This window comes from Aplysia californica, unplaced genomic scaffold (genome assembly GCF_000002075.1).
Source record: "Aplysia californica isolate F4 #8 unplaced genomic scaffold, AplCal3.0 scaffold00490, whole genome shotgun sequence".
Lineage (NCBI taxonomy): Eukaryota > Metazoa > Mollusca > Gastropoda > Aplysiida > Aplysiidae > Aplysia > Aplysia californica.
Window position 1 is genome coordinate 286961 of NW_004797760.1, and position 22740 is coordinate 309700.

Sequence of the window (22740 nt, forward strand, 5' to 3'; positions counted from 1 at the left end):
CTCTCTCTCTCTCTCTCTCTCTCTCTCTCTCTCTCTCTCTCTCTCTCTCTCCCTCTCTCTTTCTCTCGCTCCATGCTTTATGTGTCAGTCTTTGTCTCTCTCTGTCTCTCTCTCTTTGTCTCTCTCTGTTATCTTTTGCTTTAAGGCTCAATACAATCTTGGAACTTATAATCAGTATGCATTACAACAGAAATAGCTTTTTAAACATCATGTATTCTTACATATAAGAGGCTTTTAAAAACAAATTTAAAAATTATCTACTGGTTTCCTCAGTAGTTTGCTTAGGGCCTTATTCTTTATTGAATCAGCGAAAGATTCTGTTTGTGTGGTTTTTTTTTTGATAGCCTGTTGTTTGATAAAATCTTTACATCCATCAAGATCGAGTTTACTGAGAAGTGAAAACTATTGTTATTGTTTAGCTTACACTGCAGACAATCTTACATACCAAATAGTTTCAAGATTACTTTGAAAGGGAATGACTAATGATCATATACAAGCTTGCTTGTGTTTATTTTATGGATTCAACAGTTGTTAGTTCTTTTGGTTCAAATCATAGATCATGCAAGCCTCAATGTTGGATTTGGAAATGTCTTTCATCCATAGATTTGTTAACACGTGTTAAAAGTATACTTAGTCAAGGGTATTTAACTATTCTATTTCGGCTCCAGGAAAATTTCACCCTTCAATCACTTGATTTGAGAATATATTTATTTCATAAGCGACTGTAACAGCAGTAAAAGCATCCGTCTTTTTTTGTAATCATAAGAGTAGCTGTTGTTGACAGTGACACAGTTGTGGTAACGGCTTACGAGCTGAGTGCTAGCTTGTTCTTACTACAATATCTGAGTTTTGTTCATATATGTTCTTTTTGTTGTATTTTTTACATGTCTAGTTGGATTTCTTTGTGTTTTTATATTTTGTTTCAGAGATTAGTTTTTTGTCCTTTAGTTTTTGATTACTCTTAATTCTCTGTTTGTTTATCTGTCTGTCTATCTGTGTGTGTGTGTGTCTGTCTGTCTCTGTCAGTCTCTCTCTTGTAAAAAAATAAAGTATTCAATTTGTTCCCAAAATCATTATGGTTAATGCCCATTTTTTGCAGAATTTCAGTTTAATTTTGTTTGAACTCTCCGTATTCGTTACTGGAATTCAGTAATTTCAAAGTGATTTACATAACAACTGGAAATAAGAAGTTGGAATAAGAAAGCACGTGGTTCGTGAGCTCTTGCTGCAGTGGTAAAGTCTTTACTTGTGGTAGCAGAAGTAGTTATTCAACTGAAAGGTAGTTGGTTTGCCTGTGCTCTGATGTGATTTGCTTATTCTTTCCTATCAAACATCTCTCGTCCTTGTCTCTCCTCCTTTTTTGTGTTTGTTACTCTCTTGTAACACCTCTAATCTTTCGCATTTTTATGACCTAATTGTGTTGCAAGTGCTGTAAAACTCTTACCAAAGGACATAAAGTATAAACAGGAGCATGAAATGAGTAATGTAGGTAGTAAAAGCAGTGATGCTAAAGTGAAAACTGTAGCTGTGGAAGAAGTGGAATGGTAATTATAGTAGTAATAGCTTTAGTATTTGCAGTTGTAGTAGCAGTGATAGAATTGATGAAAGTGCCAGTGACTTTCTGTATATCTAGCAACAGCTGCCGTTGTAGTAACAACTTAAGCTTTGGTCGTATTCTCGCAAACGATGGTGCGAATTTTTGTTTGTATTTCTATTTCCTTGTCTCTATTTCTTCGAAGTCTTTGTTCTTTAGTCTTAAGATAATGTTTTACTATACCCCTTTTTGATGCTAAATAAAAGAGTTAGACACCATCTCTGCTGTTACTGCCAAGGAGGCGAACTGAGTTGTAGAAGTTTAATGCCCCCATCGACACTATTTATATCATTTAGGGGGTGGCCACTGTTCAGGCCTACCAGGACTGAGAAGGATACAACATCCTAGCAAAAAGATGGAGACACTCTATAAAAATTCTTCCCATGTTGGAATAGAAATCGCGCCTTCAGCAGAAGGTCCAATACTGGACAACAAATATTGAACTGTGTGGTTGTGTTTGTAGGCTGCCGTAATTTTTACTGATTTTTCTTGTAAAATTCAAATACCAAGCTGAGAAAGTAAATTAATACAAGTGAATTCTATAGAAATCTTCATCTGCTCTGTGACAATTTTGAATCAGTGGATGATGTTCAAGGGTCTCTCTACTTACACTGGGAGTGGGAGTGGCATCAGTAGTCTAGCGGTTAGACAAATGGACTCATAATGGTGAGGTTGTAGGTTCAGAGGTTTGAGGCTCAGTCCTGGTTTTGTTACCTTGGGAAAGGCACTTTACTAGAATTTTCTTCACTTCTCCCGGGTGTAAATGAGTACACGGCCATAGACAGGGAGAGATCTTATTAGTGTTTTATCACCTGTAAAATGGCAGCTTGCTCGGCACACTTCCCAGGAAGTTGAGATTGTTTCAGAATACTATCAGATTTGCTCAGGTAACAATAATAAGATTATAAAGCGCATGGAGCTTGCTAATGAGCAGAAATTTGTGCTATACAAATGCTAATATTTTTATTGGATGAATGGTTCTTCACCTTATTGGAGGTACTGCACCCCTCGTTTCGTTAGTGCATTCACCAAACTCTTCTAATAGGGTGAACAGAATGGACACACACAGTGTGTGTGTGTGTGTGTGTGTGTGTGTGTGTGTGATGAGATCAAACCAGGTTAAGTATCACTAGTTCGGAGAACAACAAAAATACTTCAGTATAAGCATAACTCATAGTAGTCTTTTCTGAAGAAGAAAAAAGTGTTGTGGGTGCACACAGGCATTCAAGCTTCACATAATTACATTTTTAAAAAATTGTTGTGACTTATCAAAGTAAAAGGGCAAAAAAATTGATGAGATTGTTGGAGGTTCTTTTGGTGGATTGTTCTCCTTTTCTTTTCCTCTGTAGATCATATTGTCTGTGTTACTTTTTCCCTAGACATAATGACAATTGCTATGTTGATGTGGTTCTCTTTACTCAAGCAAAGAAACAAATACTTAGCTCAAAGCTGAGGGCAGGGGGTGGACTAGTAATTGATAGTTTTGTATTTTTGGCACTTTCATCTTTTTTAGTCTAGCTTTTATCTGTATTCATTTGTTTTGACTTCGCTATTAATGTCCTCTATGAGAGTACTTGTTAGACTTCTTTGTTTGTTTCTTTCTTTCTTTTTGAGAACATGTTCATTTCATATTTATGTCCCTTGTATAGTCGAGCCATGCTGTGATACCAAATTTATAGAGGAACAATTGTGCTTTCAGGCTGGCAGGACCAGTAGTCTGTTGGCGAAACACTCTGCGGCACGGGCCAGCGCTGGGACCCCAGAGACGGCCCGTGGCATCGTGAGTCTGCGCCAGGGCCTGCAGCGCAAGGTATCCACCTCTTCCTCCTCCTCCTCTTCCCCCTCCTTGGCACGTTTTCCCATCTCCGTCTCATCCTCCCCTTCTCGTCTGCACCCGGTGTCAGGGCTTACTAACACCCCACCTTCTAGATATCGTAACAAGTTCTACTTCACCCCAGAGAAATCTCCGTCACCTTCCAAGGCCAGTGGTGTGCTCCCAGGGGAGTTCACTCCACCGTCCTTGATGTCCTCTGCTCGCTCGGCCAGATCCTCCTCTTACTTTGGCTCTGTGGGCAAATTCTCACCGCTGGTGTGTTGTCCTTCCTCCAAGCTGGGGACCTCATCCTCCTCCTCGTCCTTGGACCTTTCTGCAAGGGGCATCTCCTCCTCCTCGACATCGTCTTCGTCGTCGTCTAGAGGCCCTTCCGCTGTGCACAGCAGCATCCACAGGAAGCGAACGTCTTCAGCGCTGTCTGGCAGAAGCCCCAACAAGGTAACTGCTTCTCACCACTCACTTCTGCCTGCTTCCCCACCCGGCTTAGGTGTGAGCAAGCGCTGTAGGTTAGCTCCACAGGGCTGCTTGTCCTCTTCCTCACCCTCCCTGACCCATTCTCCTTCCCCTCCTCCTTCATCGTCATCATCCTCATCCCCCGAGCCACAAATAGACCTTACTTCCTGTGACTTGACGCCATCGGCTGTGTCATCAATCGACCATACTTTTCCGTCAGTCTCAACATCTCTCGCGTCTTCAATTTGTGCTTTGCCTGAACCCTCCACAAGATTTGCTCATCGAGAAAACATAACAGATGCTGAGAAGTACTTTGTTGAAGCTGTGAGAGAAGATCCACCACTCAATGAGCATCACAACTACTGCACTTCCAAGCCTTGTGCCCATACAACAGGTTCCTTGTCTGCATCAGAAAGCAACTGTGGCCATGCAGTCTCAAGAACACCCCACACTGCGTGTCTGGATAGCGACTCCCTCTCTTCATTCACATTCAGTCACCCTCTGACTCACTGCCCCCCTAGCCACAAGCATCATTGTAATGCTTCTAGAGCAACTAACTGTAACCACTCTAAATCTTCTTGCCAAGACTTTCATTCTCCTAACTCCTTGTGCTCTTTGCATGCATGTGGGAAGACTTACTCAGGTGGTGTGAATACTAACTCATCTTTTTTGTTGCATGAAAACCGTTGTGACTGCCGGAGTAGTTTAGTGCATGACTGCTTCCATAATGACCCGATGTTGCGGGGCTGTGCGTCATATGATAACTCTGTCCGTCGTGTCTCTTGTTCCTCTTGTCAATATTGCCTTTGTGCATGCCGCAGACCACAATCTAGTTATGTTCATGAAAGTTGTCCCTCCAACAGTGTGAACAAACCTGCCGAGTTGATCGACGCTCTGAGTTCATTGCTAGATAGAGAATACCCTTTGCCATCTGCTACAGAGATTGAAAATATACTGGGCAGTGAGTACTGTATTAGTAACAATGACACAAGTGTGATTGATGAAGGGAACGAGGACTGTGAGGTAGGTTTTGATAGCTTTGGTAATGAGGGGTTGGGTGATAGAGAACTGGATCTTGTTGATGTAGATATTGAAGCAAAGGTTGATCATGTTCAACGTATTGCTTTTGATGATAGAGGCATGGATTTATTCCCTGTAACAAATGCTGAAAATGTGGAAAGTGCAGGTGAATTAATAGAAGACCAGAGTTTAAAGAACGTTGGAAGACGAAAAAATAAGAGAAGAGAGGATACTCATCACAGACATAGAAGGAAAAAGAAAAAAGAGGAATTAGAAAGAAAGAGGAAAAGAGAGAAGAGATACTGTTTGGTGAAGGAAGTACCTAAGCTGAAAATCCGGATTGTCCGCAGAATGGGAGAAGTGACTCACACTGTACAGAAATTTAAGGGCAAGAGGAGTGAGAACTACAAAGCTAAAGATTTTCAGGGTGAGTTTGTGAAGATGTTAAAGGCTGATGGTGTCGCGTACTCTGTATCGAGCGCTCTTGATGATAATGATAAATATATAGAATGCAAGGAGGATGGCTTCGGTCTTGGGGATCATGGCACAGAGATGTCGGGTGTATTGAGAAGGAAAACTTTGTCACCAAACACTATAAGTGAAGAAACCCACACCCCGCAGTTTGGCGAAAACTCTGCGCCTAAAGAGAACAGGAGCTTCAACATAGGTACTGAAAACCTGAGTTCTCAAAGAGAAGAGAGAACTGTTTTAGACAATAATTGTTTTCTCGTGAAAAATCAAGATATGACACAGCTTCCCTTTTCTGATAAAGATGTTCACAAAAAGTCCAAGCATCTGTGGCAAAAGAGCCGTAAAGTGTTGAAGAAGTCGACAAAGTTAGCAGACAGCATTGTTCTGCGAGACAGGGTTATCTCTGCCTTTGCTAAGTTCAACCGTAAGGAGACCATTGAGAGTAGTTTGCAGGTCACCAGGGAAAATGGAGGTATTGGACCTGGGTTTGAAGATGACAGCACATCAACTGTAGATAAAGATGACAGCCTCAGTGGCGAAGCTGATACTGCGCATAAAGCTGAAGAGAAGGATTTGTCAAAAGAAAGTCCTGGAAAAGAGGAAGATGAGCTGAAAGATGATAAACAGAATTTCTTTGATTTCAGCTTTCAAGAGACAAAAGCTTGCCCTGATGGGACATGTGTTGCTGTGAACAACGGTGACGATGCGCAGTTAACAAAAGATGAAAATGGAACTGGTGAGACAATTTGGAAGACTTCAGCTATTTCCCAAAAGTCTGTGGTACCCTGTGAACAAGGAGAGGTGCCTAGTGTCAGTGTTGAAGTCTGTAAAGAGCGTGGTTGTGAGTTTCTGATACAGCATTCAAGAGAATCGCAAAATGCCCAACAGTCATCAACATATTCTACTTGCCCGTGTACTGTTGTTAAAACCAGCACTAGTTATCCCAGTGGTGACAGTTCACCAGATGGAAACCAAGTTTTAAAAAAATCAGAAAATCAAGTGAACATGGCAAAGGATAAGGACTTCGCACCAAGGACAGTATTCTTATCATCAGAAGCGACTGATCAGTCTGGTATCGGATCTGGGGGCTGTGGAGACCGTGCAGGTGATGAGAAGGGAACGCAGACTGTAAATAGAGACTGTGAAGATGATGAACAGAAGCAGCAGAATGTTAAAGAGGGAATGGAAGATCTGGTTTTGAATTCTAACTCACGTGGACAGGTTGGGAAAGCCAACACTCCAAAAACACGTAAAGTTTGTGAATGTGGCTGTGTACTCTCTAACCATGTGGAGCCCCCTTGTTCTGACGAGCAAACACAGGGACAGGCAGACGTAAAAGTGGAAAGCTTTGCTGCTGTTCCCCCCTCTCTACACAGCTGTCTTGATACAGTTCATCCTTTACAAACTGATGTAATCAAATCATCAAGCCCGAAACATGTATCTGTCCAGACTGATAATGACTTGAATCAGTCCAATGTAAGTACTAATAGTTGTAGAGAAGAGACTAAAGTTATTATCGAGTTGGATGATATTGAAGACAACAATGTGGAGGATAACTGCTCTTCAAAATTGCTTGATGAAAGAAACAACATTTGTGTCAAAAGGGATCAAGCTAATCAGACTGACCCCACAGGAAGTTTTGATGGGAAAAGAGTAAGCAATTGTTCTGTTGAAAGCTGTTCTATTTCTGACATAACCACTCAACAGCTTAATAAGGCAACCCAAGCGGAGAATATTAGATGTTCGGGTGTGGAAACATCCCCTGTTAGTGAAGATTCAGTCAAGAGCTCAGAAAAGGGATCTCAAAGCTCTGGTAGTTCTCAACTCTCGTGTAAAAGTAAGGATAGTCAGGTTCAGACTGATCTTTCCTGCCAGACTGACAGTTCAGAGGCTGATTCATCTCTCTGCAAAGATTCCCCTCTGGACTTCAGCATGAAAAGGTTATCGGACTGCAGTTTGAATTCAAGCAACAAAAATAATTCCAGCAGTGTAAATGAGCAACTTGATGAATCTTGTAAAGTCATGGAAGAAGTCATTATTTTGGATGACAAAATGGAGGAGCTGAATGTTGCCATCAGCTGTAGCAATGGCAAGGATGATGTATTCCATGCCCAGCTGCAGAGTTCTAGCGACTTTGTCATTGACTTGTCTCTCAGTGGAAGGAGTTTCATCTCCAGCAGTGGAAGCAGTGGCAGTAGTCGAAGCAGCAGCAGCAGCAGCTCTACCGGGAGTAATAGCAGTTTAGAGCACATGGAGCTTTTTGAATTAACGCAGCCACACATAGTAAATGCTGGCCTTGCTGTGGGCCTTGATTTGGCAACGAAGCAGAGGACGGTAGAAACCGGCAGTAGAAAACTGAATGAGCAAACTTTTAGTACAATGAATGATAATGCCAGGAAACAAATAAATTGTTATCAAGGCAGACGTAGCGAAGGTGAAAAGGGGAAAAAGGCCTCAGGTTTCAAGGATGAAGGTTGTCAGTTCTTTCGTAAAAGAAATGGTGCTCTTAGTTCTTATCCTATTAGCCCAGATTGTCCTAACACCAGGCCTGCTGCAGACTTAGAAGAACCTTCTGACATGACCGTGAAGAGAATTTTCCAGAACTGTGAAGGATCACTAGCTGTCGGAAGAAGCGATTTATTATCAGGACATGGGACAAGGCAAAATTTCTGCCCTCCCGGAGAAGACATGGTTGCAATAGCTTCAACCTCTTGTTCTTCCACTTCTGTCGTAGTGTCGAGTAAGACAACAGCTCTCACTGGGGAAAAATTCTCTGCAGCTCACAAGAAAAGACAGATATTTTCTAACTCTCGAAGCTTAGATGATTCTCGCAAGAACCGTCCCTTCAACTGCTCGCAAGCTAGTGATAAGAGGCAGCAAGCTCCGGTGCCAAGAGTGTTCAAAAGCCAGTCAAGGAGGTTTAATATTCCAAACCCTGCCCCTGCTGGCAGACGAGAAAACCAAGAGATCTTGCTTCACAGTTACGGTAGTCTTAACACAGGGCAGGGCTTTGCATTGATTGATGGCCATTTGCAGAGTTGTGAGATTCTAGATAAAAAACAGATTACCTCTACCAGTAAAAAAAATGTGCCTTGTTGTGCCCTTTCCTCAAAGGGGAGCAAACCCCCTCGGTGCTTTGGAGATCCTGGCAGTGAGTGGCATCAAAACACCAAAGTGGAAAAGTCTGGATCTCGGAGAATCTTAAGGGATAAGATATCCAATCTTCAAAGTTCTCAGTCCACTCATGAATCCGTTAGCCTCAGTGCACACAATACAGATAAGCAAAGTACGGCCGTGTCTAGTGCTACCCTTCAACGGACTGAAAATAGTCAAGGGAAACTCTTGACATCTCAATCTAGATCAGACAGTTTGTGTAGTCTCAAGGAAAGCATTTATCTCCGAAACAATGACCCTATTGCCCCTCGTTCATCTTCATCAGTGTTTGTTCAAGATGAGACCCTTGCATCTGCCGCTCGGGAACTCACAACCATGCCTGGCTCTTTTCAGACTTGTCAACAGGAATTTTCAGCCTCGCAAATGACAAGCTGTTGTGTTCAGGCGAACTGCAGTCAAAGCAGGAGCTATCTGAAAGTAACTGCTCCACGACCATTTTGTCCAATAACTGAGAATGCAAAATCAAGTTTTCCTTTATGCTGGACAGGTCCAGAAATAGACTCGTCTGGAGGAGTTAATGGAGTCCAGCCTAGTTGCTTCCTGCCTGTGGCTTCTCAGTTGCCAAGCATTTCTCAATCTCAAGACAGCAGGCCCGTCCCTCAGGATATTTTTGTCAATCAAAGCATTGCCCAAAGACGTGATCCTGGAGAATCATCTATGAGATTAAGGAACTCTGATGGATCTGTTTCATACCAACCACAGTGGGATTCACCTGGTGCCAGTTATGATTTTTTACAGAACTTCAACAACAGGAATTGTAATAAGCTGTTGCAAGCAAGTAAAAGTTTTGTAATACCAGAAAATGCAGTATCAGTGAGTGATGGGATTGGTTCAGGCTCTGATGTGTGGGCGTCTTTCTCTCCATTATCTGATGTACGGTCAAGCCCAGAGTTTTTTGTTCCATCTCCCCCAGAGACGTTTGCTAGTTCTTTTTCTCATTCTGAATATCCTCAGCTAAACCCAGATGTCAGTATAGGAAAATCTGCCTGTACTGTCTCTCAAGGCAACTTCCAACCGCAGCCTCCTAAGAGTTTCTCCTCAAGAGGCAAGAAAAATGTTGAGAGAAGAAAAAAGGACAATGTTAATCAAAAGGTCCGTAAGAAGCAAAAATTTCAGGATAATAAAAGTGCTGTGGAGTCGTGTGCAAATACTTGTTTGTCTTTGAACGACACCAGTCAACCGGAGGATTTGTCATCATCATCTGCCACCTTTAGTTCAAGCTCGAGTACAAGTAACAGTCCTTTAGTCACGACTTGTCCCAGTAAAGAGCCTGTAGTTGAGTTATCAAAATGTACTGCTACGTCCTCTTACTCAGAGTCTACGCCCCACACGCGTTCACCCTTTCCAGTCTCTCTGTCCTGTAGCGTACCTAACATGGCGGTTTTAGATTTCCCTAGTCTACAAGGTGTGGAGCTCAATTCACAAAGGCTTGGATTACTCGGGGCACTTCAGGATGATGCAAAAGAAGACAATGATGAAAATGTTCTGGATGTCATTATGGAAGAATTGAATGCTCAGATAGCCTTATTGAAAAATGAAATTGTGCGGGAAAATCAACATGTGACCTTTTCTAGTGAAAGCGGCACAACGTCGGGCGAATTGCTGCATACCTGGCAAGGGCCATCTCAAGAAGCATTATCTTCCATTCAGTCAACAATTGCGAAGAACGCAGGTGAAGATGTCTTTCTTTCAAATAACAAAAAGAATGTGTCCAAAATTGTTCAGTCTTTTGATAAGCTCTGTGAAGGCATGACCCAGTCTAGTAATGATAGGGCTTGCTGGCCCCAAGAATCTCTGAATATGAAAGAGCCCGTCGTTTGTATTGAAATTTGTTCAGATACTGAATATGATGTACTATAGTCTGAAATGTTGTTTGTGTATTTCTGTGGTGCCTCAGGATGTGAGTTGCTGATCCCCTAAATATTACAGTGTACTGAAGAATGAGAAATCTTTATGTTTGACAATCAAGCCTTAACCTAATTGCAAATGTTGGGCAATTTTTTTTTTTCTTGCTGCTGGTACTTTCTTGTTATGTCGTTCTTGGTCGTATAGACAATCAGCTGTTGAACATTTTCCAATGAATGTACTGTACTTTTGAAGAAAGTTGTTAAATGTATTGTAAAATTTGATATGCTTTAAAATGAAATTCTTATATATTTATGATATATCATATTGTCTATGTGTTTTAAAGGCAGTGAATCTGAAAAATTGCCAATTTGATTGATTCATTGACTTGCAAAATGGGTGTTATGATAAAAACGATTGATATATTCTGTGAAATGGTTATGGGTGTGAATCTGTGTTTATGATATATACTTCACTAACAGGTAGCAAGAGCTTACGATGATTAGGGAAAGAGAACGGAATGTTTTTGCATTTAAAAATAAGGATTATTAAAAAGAAAGCCTAAGCAATGTCATAAGACACACTTATTTTTAGACTATTACATGCGTCGGTGGATTGATTTATAAAGGTCTATGCCTTGTTTTACAGAAGTGTCAAAGTTAGTTTTAGTATTAATTAAGATTGCCAAGGAGTGCAACTGCCTGTACAATGCCTGGATCCTTTCTTGAAATGGTGTTTTTTCTTTGGCTAGATAATATCACTGACTGCTTGAATTTACGACTGGTATCTGACATAAGTGCACAAAAGCCACTGAAGTTTTATCGCCATAAAATGATAATAACTTGGTCAGAAGATTCCTAAGTTATAAGTGTATTTTGTGGTGCAGCAGGATGTTGTAAATTGCTGATCCCCTTCATGTTACGGTGTATTTAATCCTCAAATGAAGGCTGCATAGTCACGTTAGGAACAGACATGTTTAGATATGGCCAATGAAGATCTCTTGTTATCAAGGTATGTTTAAAAGAATCAATAACTGTTATAATTCTACTTTTGTCTATGCAAAGTGTCCTGAAAACATGGCATAAAATATTGTTTGAAAAAGCCTCTGTGATGAAGAAAAACAAGTGGGATGGAGGTCACAAATATGTTCGTTGTATGCTTTGAAGGGTCACATTTTTTTGGTGTGAGCATTCTTTTTCAAAGACTTTTTGCACTTAGACAAAACATCGTTATCGTTTTCATATTGAAATCTACTGCTCATTGTACAAAATATGTGGAGATAAGAGGTGTGGGCATGCTAATGATGTCAGTGAACCAGAAAATGTCAGCATGCTCAATGCTCTCTCCTTCAACTCCCATTGTACAGCTTTCTGATAAAAAAAACAACTGTCTGTAGTCATGACTTTAGTTATATACCGTCAGTGTTTTTTTGGTTAGCACTCTGGCCTCGTCTGGTCTTTTTTTATTTTCAGTCTTATTATTAACCACATGTGTTCCTTGCAAGATATGATTGTAATTTGTAATGGCTACACTGTAGATGACAGCCTTACCTTGAAGCTTTATGATTGAGAATGCTTTCTGCTTTTTCGAAACCTTTTGTTTATTTGTTTTATCCAATGAAAGTTCAGATGCTTTCTAGTGAAATAAAGTTTTTGATATTGCTGTGCATTTCCAGTTTGCTTTGCTCCAAGCATTGCTCTTTTTTAAATGTCTGGTTTTGCCATTTGCTGTTCAAATTACTTGGAGTACTTAGGGAAGGGAGGGGGTTCTGAAAAAAAAAGCCTGTAAATTCATACCTGAACAGGTATATTGCGAGCTGCAAAATATTTGCAATTTTAAAAATGTTAATGTTATCTGTGCCTTTGTCATTGACTCATTTTTACAGAGAGAATGAATGGGGATTCCGCCATTTTTACTCAATTACTCCCTAACTGATTTTAAGTTTCCATATTAATGTTTCAGTTTTCAATGGTGATTAATTTCATTTCCATCCTAGTCATGCACCAACACTTCAGTGAACACATTTTGTCCTTCACTACGGTATACGTCATTCTGTTTGAGCTGCAAGATCCAAGGTGGACCAAAATGGAAAATTGTGTGGGGTTCGATTCTGAGTAGGAAATACATTCTTTTAGTCTTTCTTGGAATTTTTTTTATCGGAGCCTTTTCTCCTGACAGGTGGCTAAGGATTTTGCTGTTTGGCCGTGTCAGTCCAGAAATTGTCATTGTCATTGTCATTAATTTATGAGTTGGTGGCACCCAGTTCTTTAAAGATTATTGTAGCAGTACCGTGGTCTGTGATTTAATGGAAAGGCTCTTCACAGTTGCATACACAAGTTTTGAATTTGATTCCTGCATAGAGCAGTTTGTCTATCAGTCTCTTTGATTATTTTTTTTAATGGGGGGAAACTTGTAAAGTCATTCTATTAATGATTAACCCAATCTGTACGTCGTGTTTTACTACTGTATCCATTCAATGTGGGGAACTCTGTGCCTCCACTTTCCGAAGAGGAAATTACTGGTTAATCTGATCCGTACGCTTTGCATAGCAGTCTGTCAAAATGATTTTTTGAGAAATACTGAAAGTTTCAAAGAGATCTTCGTACTTAGAAGTGTTCTAAAATATGAAAGATACGACCCCAGGGGTACAAAATGACCCCCAGGGCGTACGGATAGGGTTAAAATTATTCCAGACATGGTAGAAAAGAGTTTGGCCAGATCTGCATTGGGACACAAGTATGAGCTTGGTTAAAATTTTTCTCTTGTTGACAACCACAATATTGATTTTTTCCCCCATGCTTCATTCTCTGCTGGATTAGTCTGTCTCTCTGTGCCTGGGCTTCTGCCATTGTCTCTTACAGTTAAAGAAATCAATGTGAAATTGCTGGCCCGTGGAAGGCTGTTGATTATATTTAAACAGGCGCTGTCTTGAGCTTTTGCTATTAACCTTTTTTCTTTTTTTAATTTGAAGCTGCACCAAATGATAAGGCTTAGTTTGAAAGCACCAATTTTCGTTCTTGACATGCATTTTTGTAGTTTGGGTGAATAAATGAAGAAGCAATTTCTTTGTGAAGTTGTTTGAGTTTCCTTCTCTTGAAGTGTTGTTCTCTTGTCAGTTTAATGATTTTGTGATGTGTAACAACTTGCTGTTTGCCTACACTATCACTTGTACAGCAGCAAATAATATCTATGATGAATCCGCTTTCTTTTAATTAGAATTGGAGCAAAGATATTTATGTTTTTAAATTGGCAGTCTGGGGCACTTAGCTTGGTGTGTTTTGTCTGTTTTATTTCCTTTGTTCCTTCTTCTGTATCCCTCTGTACCGTTAGCTCTATCTTCAAAAAGATTTGGTCATGTCTTAATACAGTATTACATTCGACCTGCACCAAAATTCCCCTTTCTTCACTTTACTGACTGAGGCACTTTGAAGATGGGAGGACGAATATGTTTCATGATGGATGAAGAAATGAAAAGTTAGCCTGGAGTCTAAATCTAAACCCAACCAATGATTCAGTCTATTTTTACTGCCTGTTCTCGCATTGATCTTTTCCCTTTTTTTCTCTCATTATGTCCACCTGGGGTAACAGATATAGCCTACTGCGCATGAAGGGATTTATTTGAACAAAATGTAATATCGATATTAGTAAAACAGTAAGCCGTGTATGACTTTAAAAAATATCTGCCTGCTTGTTCTGTTACCATTAAACTTTTTTTTCTATCTTTTCTTTACTAGTTTCATCATGGCTGGTTCTTCTGCTGGTTTGGTTGAAATAAAATTAAGGAAAGAGAAATTTAATTTTTGCAGCTAAGCATGTCATGTAGGTATATATTTTTGTATATATTTTTTTTTAATCCTTGTGTTTAGTATCATACACACATGCCTATCTCTGAAGTGAAATAGCTTAAGGTCAAGGTATACCGAGTTGGTACTGGATACGTGTTGGGAAACGTACATATGAAAACAGCATGGTAATGATAGTAGTAATACTGATAATATTAAACTTTTTTTTAAATTATAGGAATTGTTATTATTTGGAGAAGGCTCTAAGTCTAAGGGCTGCACAGTTCAAAATCATCATTCAGTGCAACTGACAAATCAATGAACATTGTGAAACCATTTAACAACACCCACCCACCCACCTACTTACACTCGCACCCACCCGCGCACACATACACACAACACACACACACACACACAAACACACACACACACACACACACACACACACACACACACACACACACACACAGGGGACAACATTGAACAATTGTGTCAGAAGCTGAAGATTTCCTTTTCTTTTGGGACAGAGTTCCTAATCTTGAGGGCTTTGGACCTCCCTATTTAATGTGTATTGTGTCAATGAGAGGGTGAAGCATTCAAGCATGCTTATATGACCTTATGCAGTCGTAAGTGCTGTTAAAACTGTTCATCATTGCCTTTCTCACCCTGGGGCAGGATATAGGCCACGAACAAACACTCTCCACCTTTCCCTATCCTGGGCTAGTCGCTGGATGTCACTCAACGTCTTCCCACTTTTCTGTACATCCATTTCCGTGACTCTTCTCCAGGTTCCACGAGGTCTTCCCCTTGATGTTAAAACTGTTACCAAAGCTAAAATGGAAGCATTTTCAATCAAGCAGATCTGCATAATATACCTTCTGTAATATTCAATTTCCCCAAAAAGCTCTTTTGAAGTACATGTGTTTTCTTTCCATGGAATTGCAACTCCCATTCTGTATGTAAAATTACCTCACTATCCATGGAACTTGATTCTTCAAAATGACACTCTAATTGATGTAGCAAATTTGTTCCATATTCATTTCCTTTCTTGTCCTCATTTTGATTTGTGAAGGATTGTTGAAAGGGCTTGAATCATGAACCTGAACTTCCATAAAGTATTTCGAAATGTGAAAAGTAACAAAGAACTACTCATAAGAACCTCCACCCTCTTCAACATGGCTGTGGGTTGTGGGGTAGGTGGTCAAAGACTGCAGGATTAATTATAGCAGCAAAACTGACAATTGCATATATATAATAACCAATGATAATAAAACATGCATCACATCTGGAGATGAGAATGGACGTTATTTTGGCAAGCACTCCAGCTGCAAGTGAAGCAGATTGAAAATTTCTGGATTGACATGGATGAATTCCTGGTGCATGCTGCAGTGTTTGGTTCTTTGGATAACAGCAGCTGGAAGATGTGAGTTTGTCAATCAAAAGTTGTGTTTTAAATTTTGTGTTTGTGTGGACGTGCTGAATCTAGTTCCACTTTCAGTGTTCTGCAAATGTTTGTTGGATTTGGGAGACAGGAGTGGCGTGGACAAGTGAAGCCCCAGCTTATGTATTGTAATATATGCACTCAATATGCTCATTGTGCTTGCTTCTTATTGTTATGGGAGTTGGCACAATTGAAATACTTGAAATGTGTGTCAAGAACTCATATGTGAGGCAGTGTGGTGGAATCAGGCTCTCGTCAAAATAATCAAAGTGAAGAAACTTGAATTTTTTCGCAGGTTTGTGAATTTTTATCAAATTTTTGGTTTTTAGCTCAATACTTTTCATGCCCATTAAAGAACTCATTTCTGTGTGAATTTTTATGAAAAATGTTGATTAAAGGCACAAAAAATATAAATTTTCAGTTACCACGGACTCTCAAGCTAAGGAAATAACTAATCTTTGGCAGCCATTTTCTCACTAATTTTACCTCTGAAAATAGGTGACCCCACCTCTTTCTTTCGCAAATATCTCAACTTGTGTTCAAGATAAATGGGTATTTTTTTCGTCTGAATAAACGCAAGTGAACAACCTTTGAGATTATACCAATAACTCTACATGCCCAAAAATTGACGAGAGCCTGATTCCACCATGCTGCCTCACATAATGGTGTCTTATAGAGAAATCATGTTTTCAAAGGGCTACAGGTTCATGAGCATCAACAAGAAAATGATTGTTTGCCTTTGATTATACTGGTAAATAAATGGATAAATCCTAAAAAACTGAAACATTTTTCATGAGTATTGATGTGCTAGATCATTCTGGGATGCACTGCTCTCTTCCAGAGCAATCATTTTAAAGTTGATGGTTTTTCATGTCTTTTTGTGCGACACTCAAAATTGAGAATGTGCCATCTAATAATTGTGAGGCAGCGTGGTGGAATCAGGCTCTCGTCAATTTTTGGGCATGTAGAGTTATTGGCATCATCTTCAAGCTTGTTCACTTGTCTTTATTTAGATTTTAAAAATATCCATTTGTCTTGAATACAGGTCGAGATATTTGTGAATGAAGGGGGTGGGGTCACCTGTTTTCAGAGGTAAAATTAGTGAGAAAATTGCTGCCAAAGATTAGATATTTCCTTAGCTTAAGAGTCCATGTTAACAGCAAATGTACATTTTTTGTGCTTTTAATCAACGTTTTTCAGAAAAAATCCACACAGAAATAGTTCCTTAATGGGCATGAAAGGTGTCGAGTCAAAAAACAAAGATTTGATAAAAATTCACAAACCTGCGGAAAAATGCAAGTTTCTTCACTTTGATTGTTTTGACGAGAGCCTGATTCCACCACGCTGTCTCACAATTCATATAATGGTTTAGTTTTGTTGTTTATGTAATCCGTTTTAAGGCTGTTCTAAAAAATTCTCAACCATGCTTTGATGCTAGGAAAATTACAAAATATTTAAAATTTAAGTGTTGTTTAGTACAAAAGTAGATTCTTATTATTTGTCTTTTCACAAACAATAGGTCTATTTTCACTGTTTTTGGGTCTTTTCTTCACTCTCCCCCCAGATTTTTTTCTAATATGCATGACTTTCAGTGTGTTTGCTTTCCCTTAGTTAAAGTATCCTAAACAGTCAAATTGATTTGTTTTTGTTTTTGTCAAAGTTGGCAGTGTGCATGAACAAAATAAATAACACAAGAAGCAAATGACAACCCAGAACAACTTAATTAACTTCTCTTTGCTGGCAGTTCGAGCCTCCTTACACCAAGACCAGGACAGCCTCCGAGAACATACCACTAAATTGAACAAAGCATGTGAGGAGTAGGAACTGAAAATGAGCACAACTATGACAGAAATAATGGAAACTTCGAGCCCGTGTCAACAACATACAACTGAAACAAGTACAAGAATTCAAATACCTTGGAAGCATATTCACATCAGACAGGAAAAATGGATAGGGAAACTGAAACATGAGTACACTTTTCGGTAAAAGAGGACAGAAAAGGTGAAATAAGCAACTAACAATGTGTTGAACATGAAGCGCTAGTTTTGACAGTTAATCAAGTCTTGATATTATTATTATTTATTATTAATTGTGCGCTATTAGGTTTTTATACACTTCACGATAGTTATGAGGACTGTTCTAGAATAAAAGGAAAATGGCCATGTTCCAGTAACTTTTGAATATTTTTCAATTCCGAACAAAGTTGTTGTCAGGGGATATATTGCACCCAGTATGTGAAATTCGTCAAATGAAGGGATTAAAGCTGTAATTTGATTTCTTCACACAAAAGAGAAAAATATCAGTGAAATTCATGCTGAACTTGAGAAAGTGATTAATGTTGAAAACGTTTTAAGCAAGGTGCAATCGAGGGGCATACGTGCATCTACATGATGAGCAAACTGGAGGTCGTCATCTGTCCGCCATCTTGTAACTTGACAATGCCGCCTCCCACACCGCCAAGGACACCAAAGGAATGGCTACCGTAATATGGTCGGGAGGTTTTTACCTAATCCCACCTCACAGTCCTGATCTTGTCCCTTCAGACTTCATGTTGTTAGGACCAATGAAGCGATATTTAGTGAAGAAGAAATTCACCGATGACATACCATGTGGAGCATGTCAGGGATGTATTTTGGTTGCTTGACACAAAGTTCTACAGAGATGGCATGTATTTTCTCAGTTGACGATTGCAAAAACGCATTACTGTTCGTGGGGATTACGCTGAGATATAAAAAGGAATGTTCAGCCAATTAGATGTCTTAAGTTGAGTCTCAATTATCAGTTGTGACAAAGCTGTTTCATTTTACAGCTGTTTTCTTGTTGATTTTGGGACAGCCCTCCTACGCTGGCTTGTTGTTCCCTTCATCTTCAGGTGTAGTTGAAAAGGGGCACTCGAGGACTTTCTTCTTACTAGATGAAATGTTGGCTTGAAATGTTCCAGAACAAATGTCTAATCTTAGCTGATCCCTAGCTTCTATAAATACATACAGTTTTATCTTTACAATGGAAGAGAACAAAAAGTTGCATGAAGTCATGAAGTATAAATGTATGCAATGGTTTCTTGATGTTCTGTGCTTTTCCATGTTATTGCATGTCTTCAAAACATGTAGGCTTTTCATGAACTCCAATAGGCTGTCCCTAGTTTTATAGTGTGTGAGTCAGTGTAACAGTTATATGTATGTCTTGTTGACCACTCAAAGAGTCAGTGTAACAGTTATATGTATGTCTTGTTGACCACTCAAAGAGTCAGTGTAACAGTTATATGTATGTCTTGTTGACCACTCAAATATCGTACGTGTGAAATGAGAGAATTAGACATATGAACAATTTTTCATAGATTGTCAGAATTCATACATGTCCTTGCTTTGCAGTACAGAATATCATCAGCAGCACGACTGCTTGTAAATTGTTACTTATGATTTGTGTCTCTCCATGTTGCTACTAACATTTTTTATAAAACTAGATTTAGTAGAGATCTTTTCCCTTCAGAATAACTCTTATGTATGAAAACTGTGCCATATACCCAATTATGTGTCACATCTGTATGTATGGATATATCGTTTATATGAATATACCAAATGATTTCAGTGGTGTTTGATCTATGCAGTCTTTTGCAAGCTTTATTCCTGTATTTATTTGACAATATCTTAAGATGTGGAGTATTTGTTAATACATATTATGTGGCAAGTGGTCGCGTTGAAACCTTTTACTTTTGAACCCTTTTCTGTCATTTCTTGGAATTCTGGGTACAGCATTTATTGTAATTTTTTTCGTCTCTGGGTGTTTCTTTTGAACTTCAGCTTCTCACTCTATCGCTGTCACGTCAGCATTGGTCTCCAACATGGTTTTTGGCTTAAGTCAGTGGTTCCACAGTCTGAGCAAGCTGAATCTGTTTTGCTTACAAGTGTTTTGCATTTGTGTTCTGTTGCTTTTGCGGAGCTTTCAAAAGCAATTTTTATAGCTGGATCCAAGTTTTGAAAAAAAAATTATATTTTGGGAGGGGGTTGTAATCTTTAAAGGCACAGTAAAGAATTTTTTTTACTCGTGTAATTACATGTTTGAGATAGATAGAAATTGCCTTTGCTTTGTTTCTTTACATTATCCTTTGTTGTTAACTTTTATGGCTGTCTTTTACTAATGCGTCTATGTTTTTGCGGAGCATATTTTTGTGTTTTTATCTGTATCCTATGTTCCTTCCCATGAAACGAGAGTAAAGGGGATTAGTAATTTAATTTTTAAACTTAAATGTTTATATATATAGATCTCTCTCTTAAATTTTTGTAAGACCTGACAGCAAAATTTTTCAGGACAGAGAAAAAAACTGTTTTGTTATTTTAACAGTTGAACCTTTATGACAGTGAAGTCCTTTATAAGTTTTTCTTTTTCAGATTATAGCCTTCCTTTGAATTATGCTTCATGATTTATTTTCAAGAGATATCATCTGGGAAACAGTAACACATGTCCTGTGGTGTTGGATACAACACTTGCATGCATAAATGTTATAGATTTCTGTCTTGTACTGAAATGTTATTGGAAGTTTTTGCTTCCAGCTCAAAAGTCTTCTTTGTTTTTGTCTCAGCAGCAGTGTTTTTTCTCTTTCTTCATTCCAGAGAACTCCTGCAGGGGCGTTTACTCCTGTCAAGTCTGGCAAAGCAAGCTCTCAGAGGTCAGACAGATCGGCAAAGTCAACGGATGGCAAAGTCAAGAGTCGTTCTTCAGTGGATCGGGGACAGGTCAACAGTGCCCGCAAGAGTCTGCTGGGCAAGTTAACCAGCGTGGCTCGCCAGCAGGCCCAGAGGATTGTGGGAAGGTCAGCTAAGATTGCAGGGGGTTTTTCGACTAGGTCCAACACCCAAAGGTTATCGTCTTCACAAACAAGAACTGCCAGATTGAACCAGAGAGAGGCTCGGGGGAAGTTGAAAGTGGAGACTAGAGGGAGAAAGAGAAAGGTGGTGAAGCCAGATGATGATGATGAGGAGGAGGAGGAGGAAGAAGAAGAGGAAGAGGAGGAGAAGGAAAGTGGTGCCAAAAAGAAAAGGAGGACAGAAAGAACATCGTTATCAAAAGTGGGCCGAAGTGCAACTCGTCGAGTTAGCTCGAGATTAAGAGAAAGTTCAAAGTCTGTTAGAGTGAGTAGACGGAGACTGCCATCAGATGTGACTGATGACGTAGATGGAGTCCAGATTGAGAAAAGATCAAGGGAGAGGAAAAGAATGAACCGCAGAGAGGGGAGAAATGGGCACAGGGAGAAGCATGAAAGTAACGGTACAGAGAAAGAGAAAAAAACAATGGTACCAAAGCCCCGAAGGCCCTACAAGATCAGGCCTCTTGAAAGAGTGAGGACAAGAGGGTATAGTCTTCTTCTTGCCTCAAAAATGGCCCTGAAGCGAGCTCGGAGAGAAAATGCAGCTGTGAAGAAAACCAAACCAGTGTTAGAGAGACGGGAAGATGTGAGTACAAGCCATGCCAGCTCTCCATCAAAGAAGATGGATGTGAATCAAGACAGAGAGACGAAGATAAAGTCAGTTGCTAGATCTCCAAAACCACTTGAACGAAGGCTTTCGTCTTCTCGTAATGATGTACCTGGTGCTGAAGATGCTGATGTTGATAAAAGACGTAAAGTTGACACAGGCGACAAACCCAGAAAGTTGTCTACAAGTCAAGATGCAAGTGATGATGGTCCAGGTGGTGTGAGACAGGGGACCAAGGATGGGAAAGACAGAGCTTCGTCATCCTTGAAGAGGACACCTCCGAAAAGAGGTAACATTTTTTTCGGAATTACGGATAAATTTGTTAATCCAGCATGCAGATTACTTTAATGTGTTCCTGCAGATGTTCAGTATCCCACCATCACCTTTTGTAACTGTCATCTTGAACTGCAAAATAATCTCCTGATGTAATGGCTTAACCAGCTTCAACAATGCACTGACCCCCCGGGGCAGTGCCACTGACTGAAGTGTCTTTAAGCCATTCCCAAAGGGGGGACATTTCTCGTTCTAATGCCCAGTAGAATTGTAAATGGGCTGATCCACCAATGTCATGTTAATAACTATGCCTGAACTACAACAGGGAACTGCTGCTTTTCCTTTCCTAATCCTTACTATCGTCATTTTCCTCTACTTCTTTGGTATGTTTGTCGCACTCTTGTAACCCACTATTTCCGGGGTGCCTTGATAGTCGAAGCAGACTTTGTGCTGTTGAAGCTAGAGAGGTGAGCAGAGTATGTCTGATTCCCTGCAAGGACTTCTGTGTTGACATCCACCCCTTGGCGCTCATATGACCTTATGCAGTTGGGAACGCCGTAAAACCTCTACTACAACTTAAACGATTAACACTAACAATGACCTAGAACCACAAATGTCAATGATAACGCCCTTAGACATGCACACGAATCTCTGATTTTACGCTTTGTTACAATAGTATGTGGAATTCCCCCTATACAATTTGAAATTAAGCAAGCATTTGTTTCCTTTCCCAGCTAAACCATCCTCTGGGGTGTCGTCACCTGCCTCTCAAAACTTGGATGAGGAAACAACAGTGCCTGTGTTCCGACCTTCAGAGGCAGAGTTTGCTGACCCAGTTGCATATATCAATAAGATTCAACCAATGGCTGAAAGCTATGGCATGTGCAAAATCATTCCGCCTGCAAGTTGGAAGGTAACGTAGAGTTTAAGTGCAACCTTTGATGCGATTGTAGTATGAAGTACGGCTGTGGTCAGGCTAGTCTGTGCCTTTCTTCTTTTTTATGTCCATTTTTGTACGTTTATGTGCAGGAGAGGGGATTGTTTTTCTCCTGGGGCTCTTTTTCTATTGCAAATTATGCAACTTAATTTATCTGTCCTCAGAGAAAGTTTCATTTGAAAATAGCAAAAGTTGCAAAAAGTTGCGACAAAAATTTGCAAAAGTTGCAAGAAAAGTTGCAAGACGCGTATAGCTAAAACAATGCCACAGAACTATTGGAATACATTGTTGCTGTGCTCATTGCTATTAAAAGTAACCAATATGAGTTTTGTTAGATCAAGATCAGAAGTTAAATTTGAATGTCTACAAAAAAAGCAACTGCATGGAGGTTGCATGGTGTACAAAAACAGTGTCCCCTGACACATGCGTCAGGTCCTGGCACTCT

At 39.8% G+C, this 22740-nt stretch overlaps 1 protein-coding gene across 6 annotated transcripts in view; it reads left to right on the forward strand.

The window, feature by feature from the left end:
- Positions 1-22740, forward strand: part of LOC101847754 (protein Jumonji) — a 67590-nt gene that overhangs the window by 25580 nt on the left and 19270 nt on the right. For 4 of the 6 annotated variants that reach the window (XM_013086663.2, XM_013086662.2, XM_013086664.2 and 1 more), the window contains one exon: positions 3294-12893. In XM_013086663.2, the coding sequence (XP_012942117.1) occupies positions 3294-10406 (7113 nt within the window). In that variant the 3' untranslated portion in view covers positions 10407-12893. Of the gene's footprint in view, positions 1-3293; positions 12894-20224; positions 21375-22092; positions 22272-22740 lie in introns of those variants that run through there. The other 2 variants (XM_013086666.2, XM_035971745.1) reach the window with 2 other exon arrangements.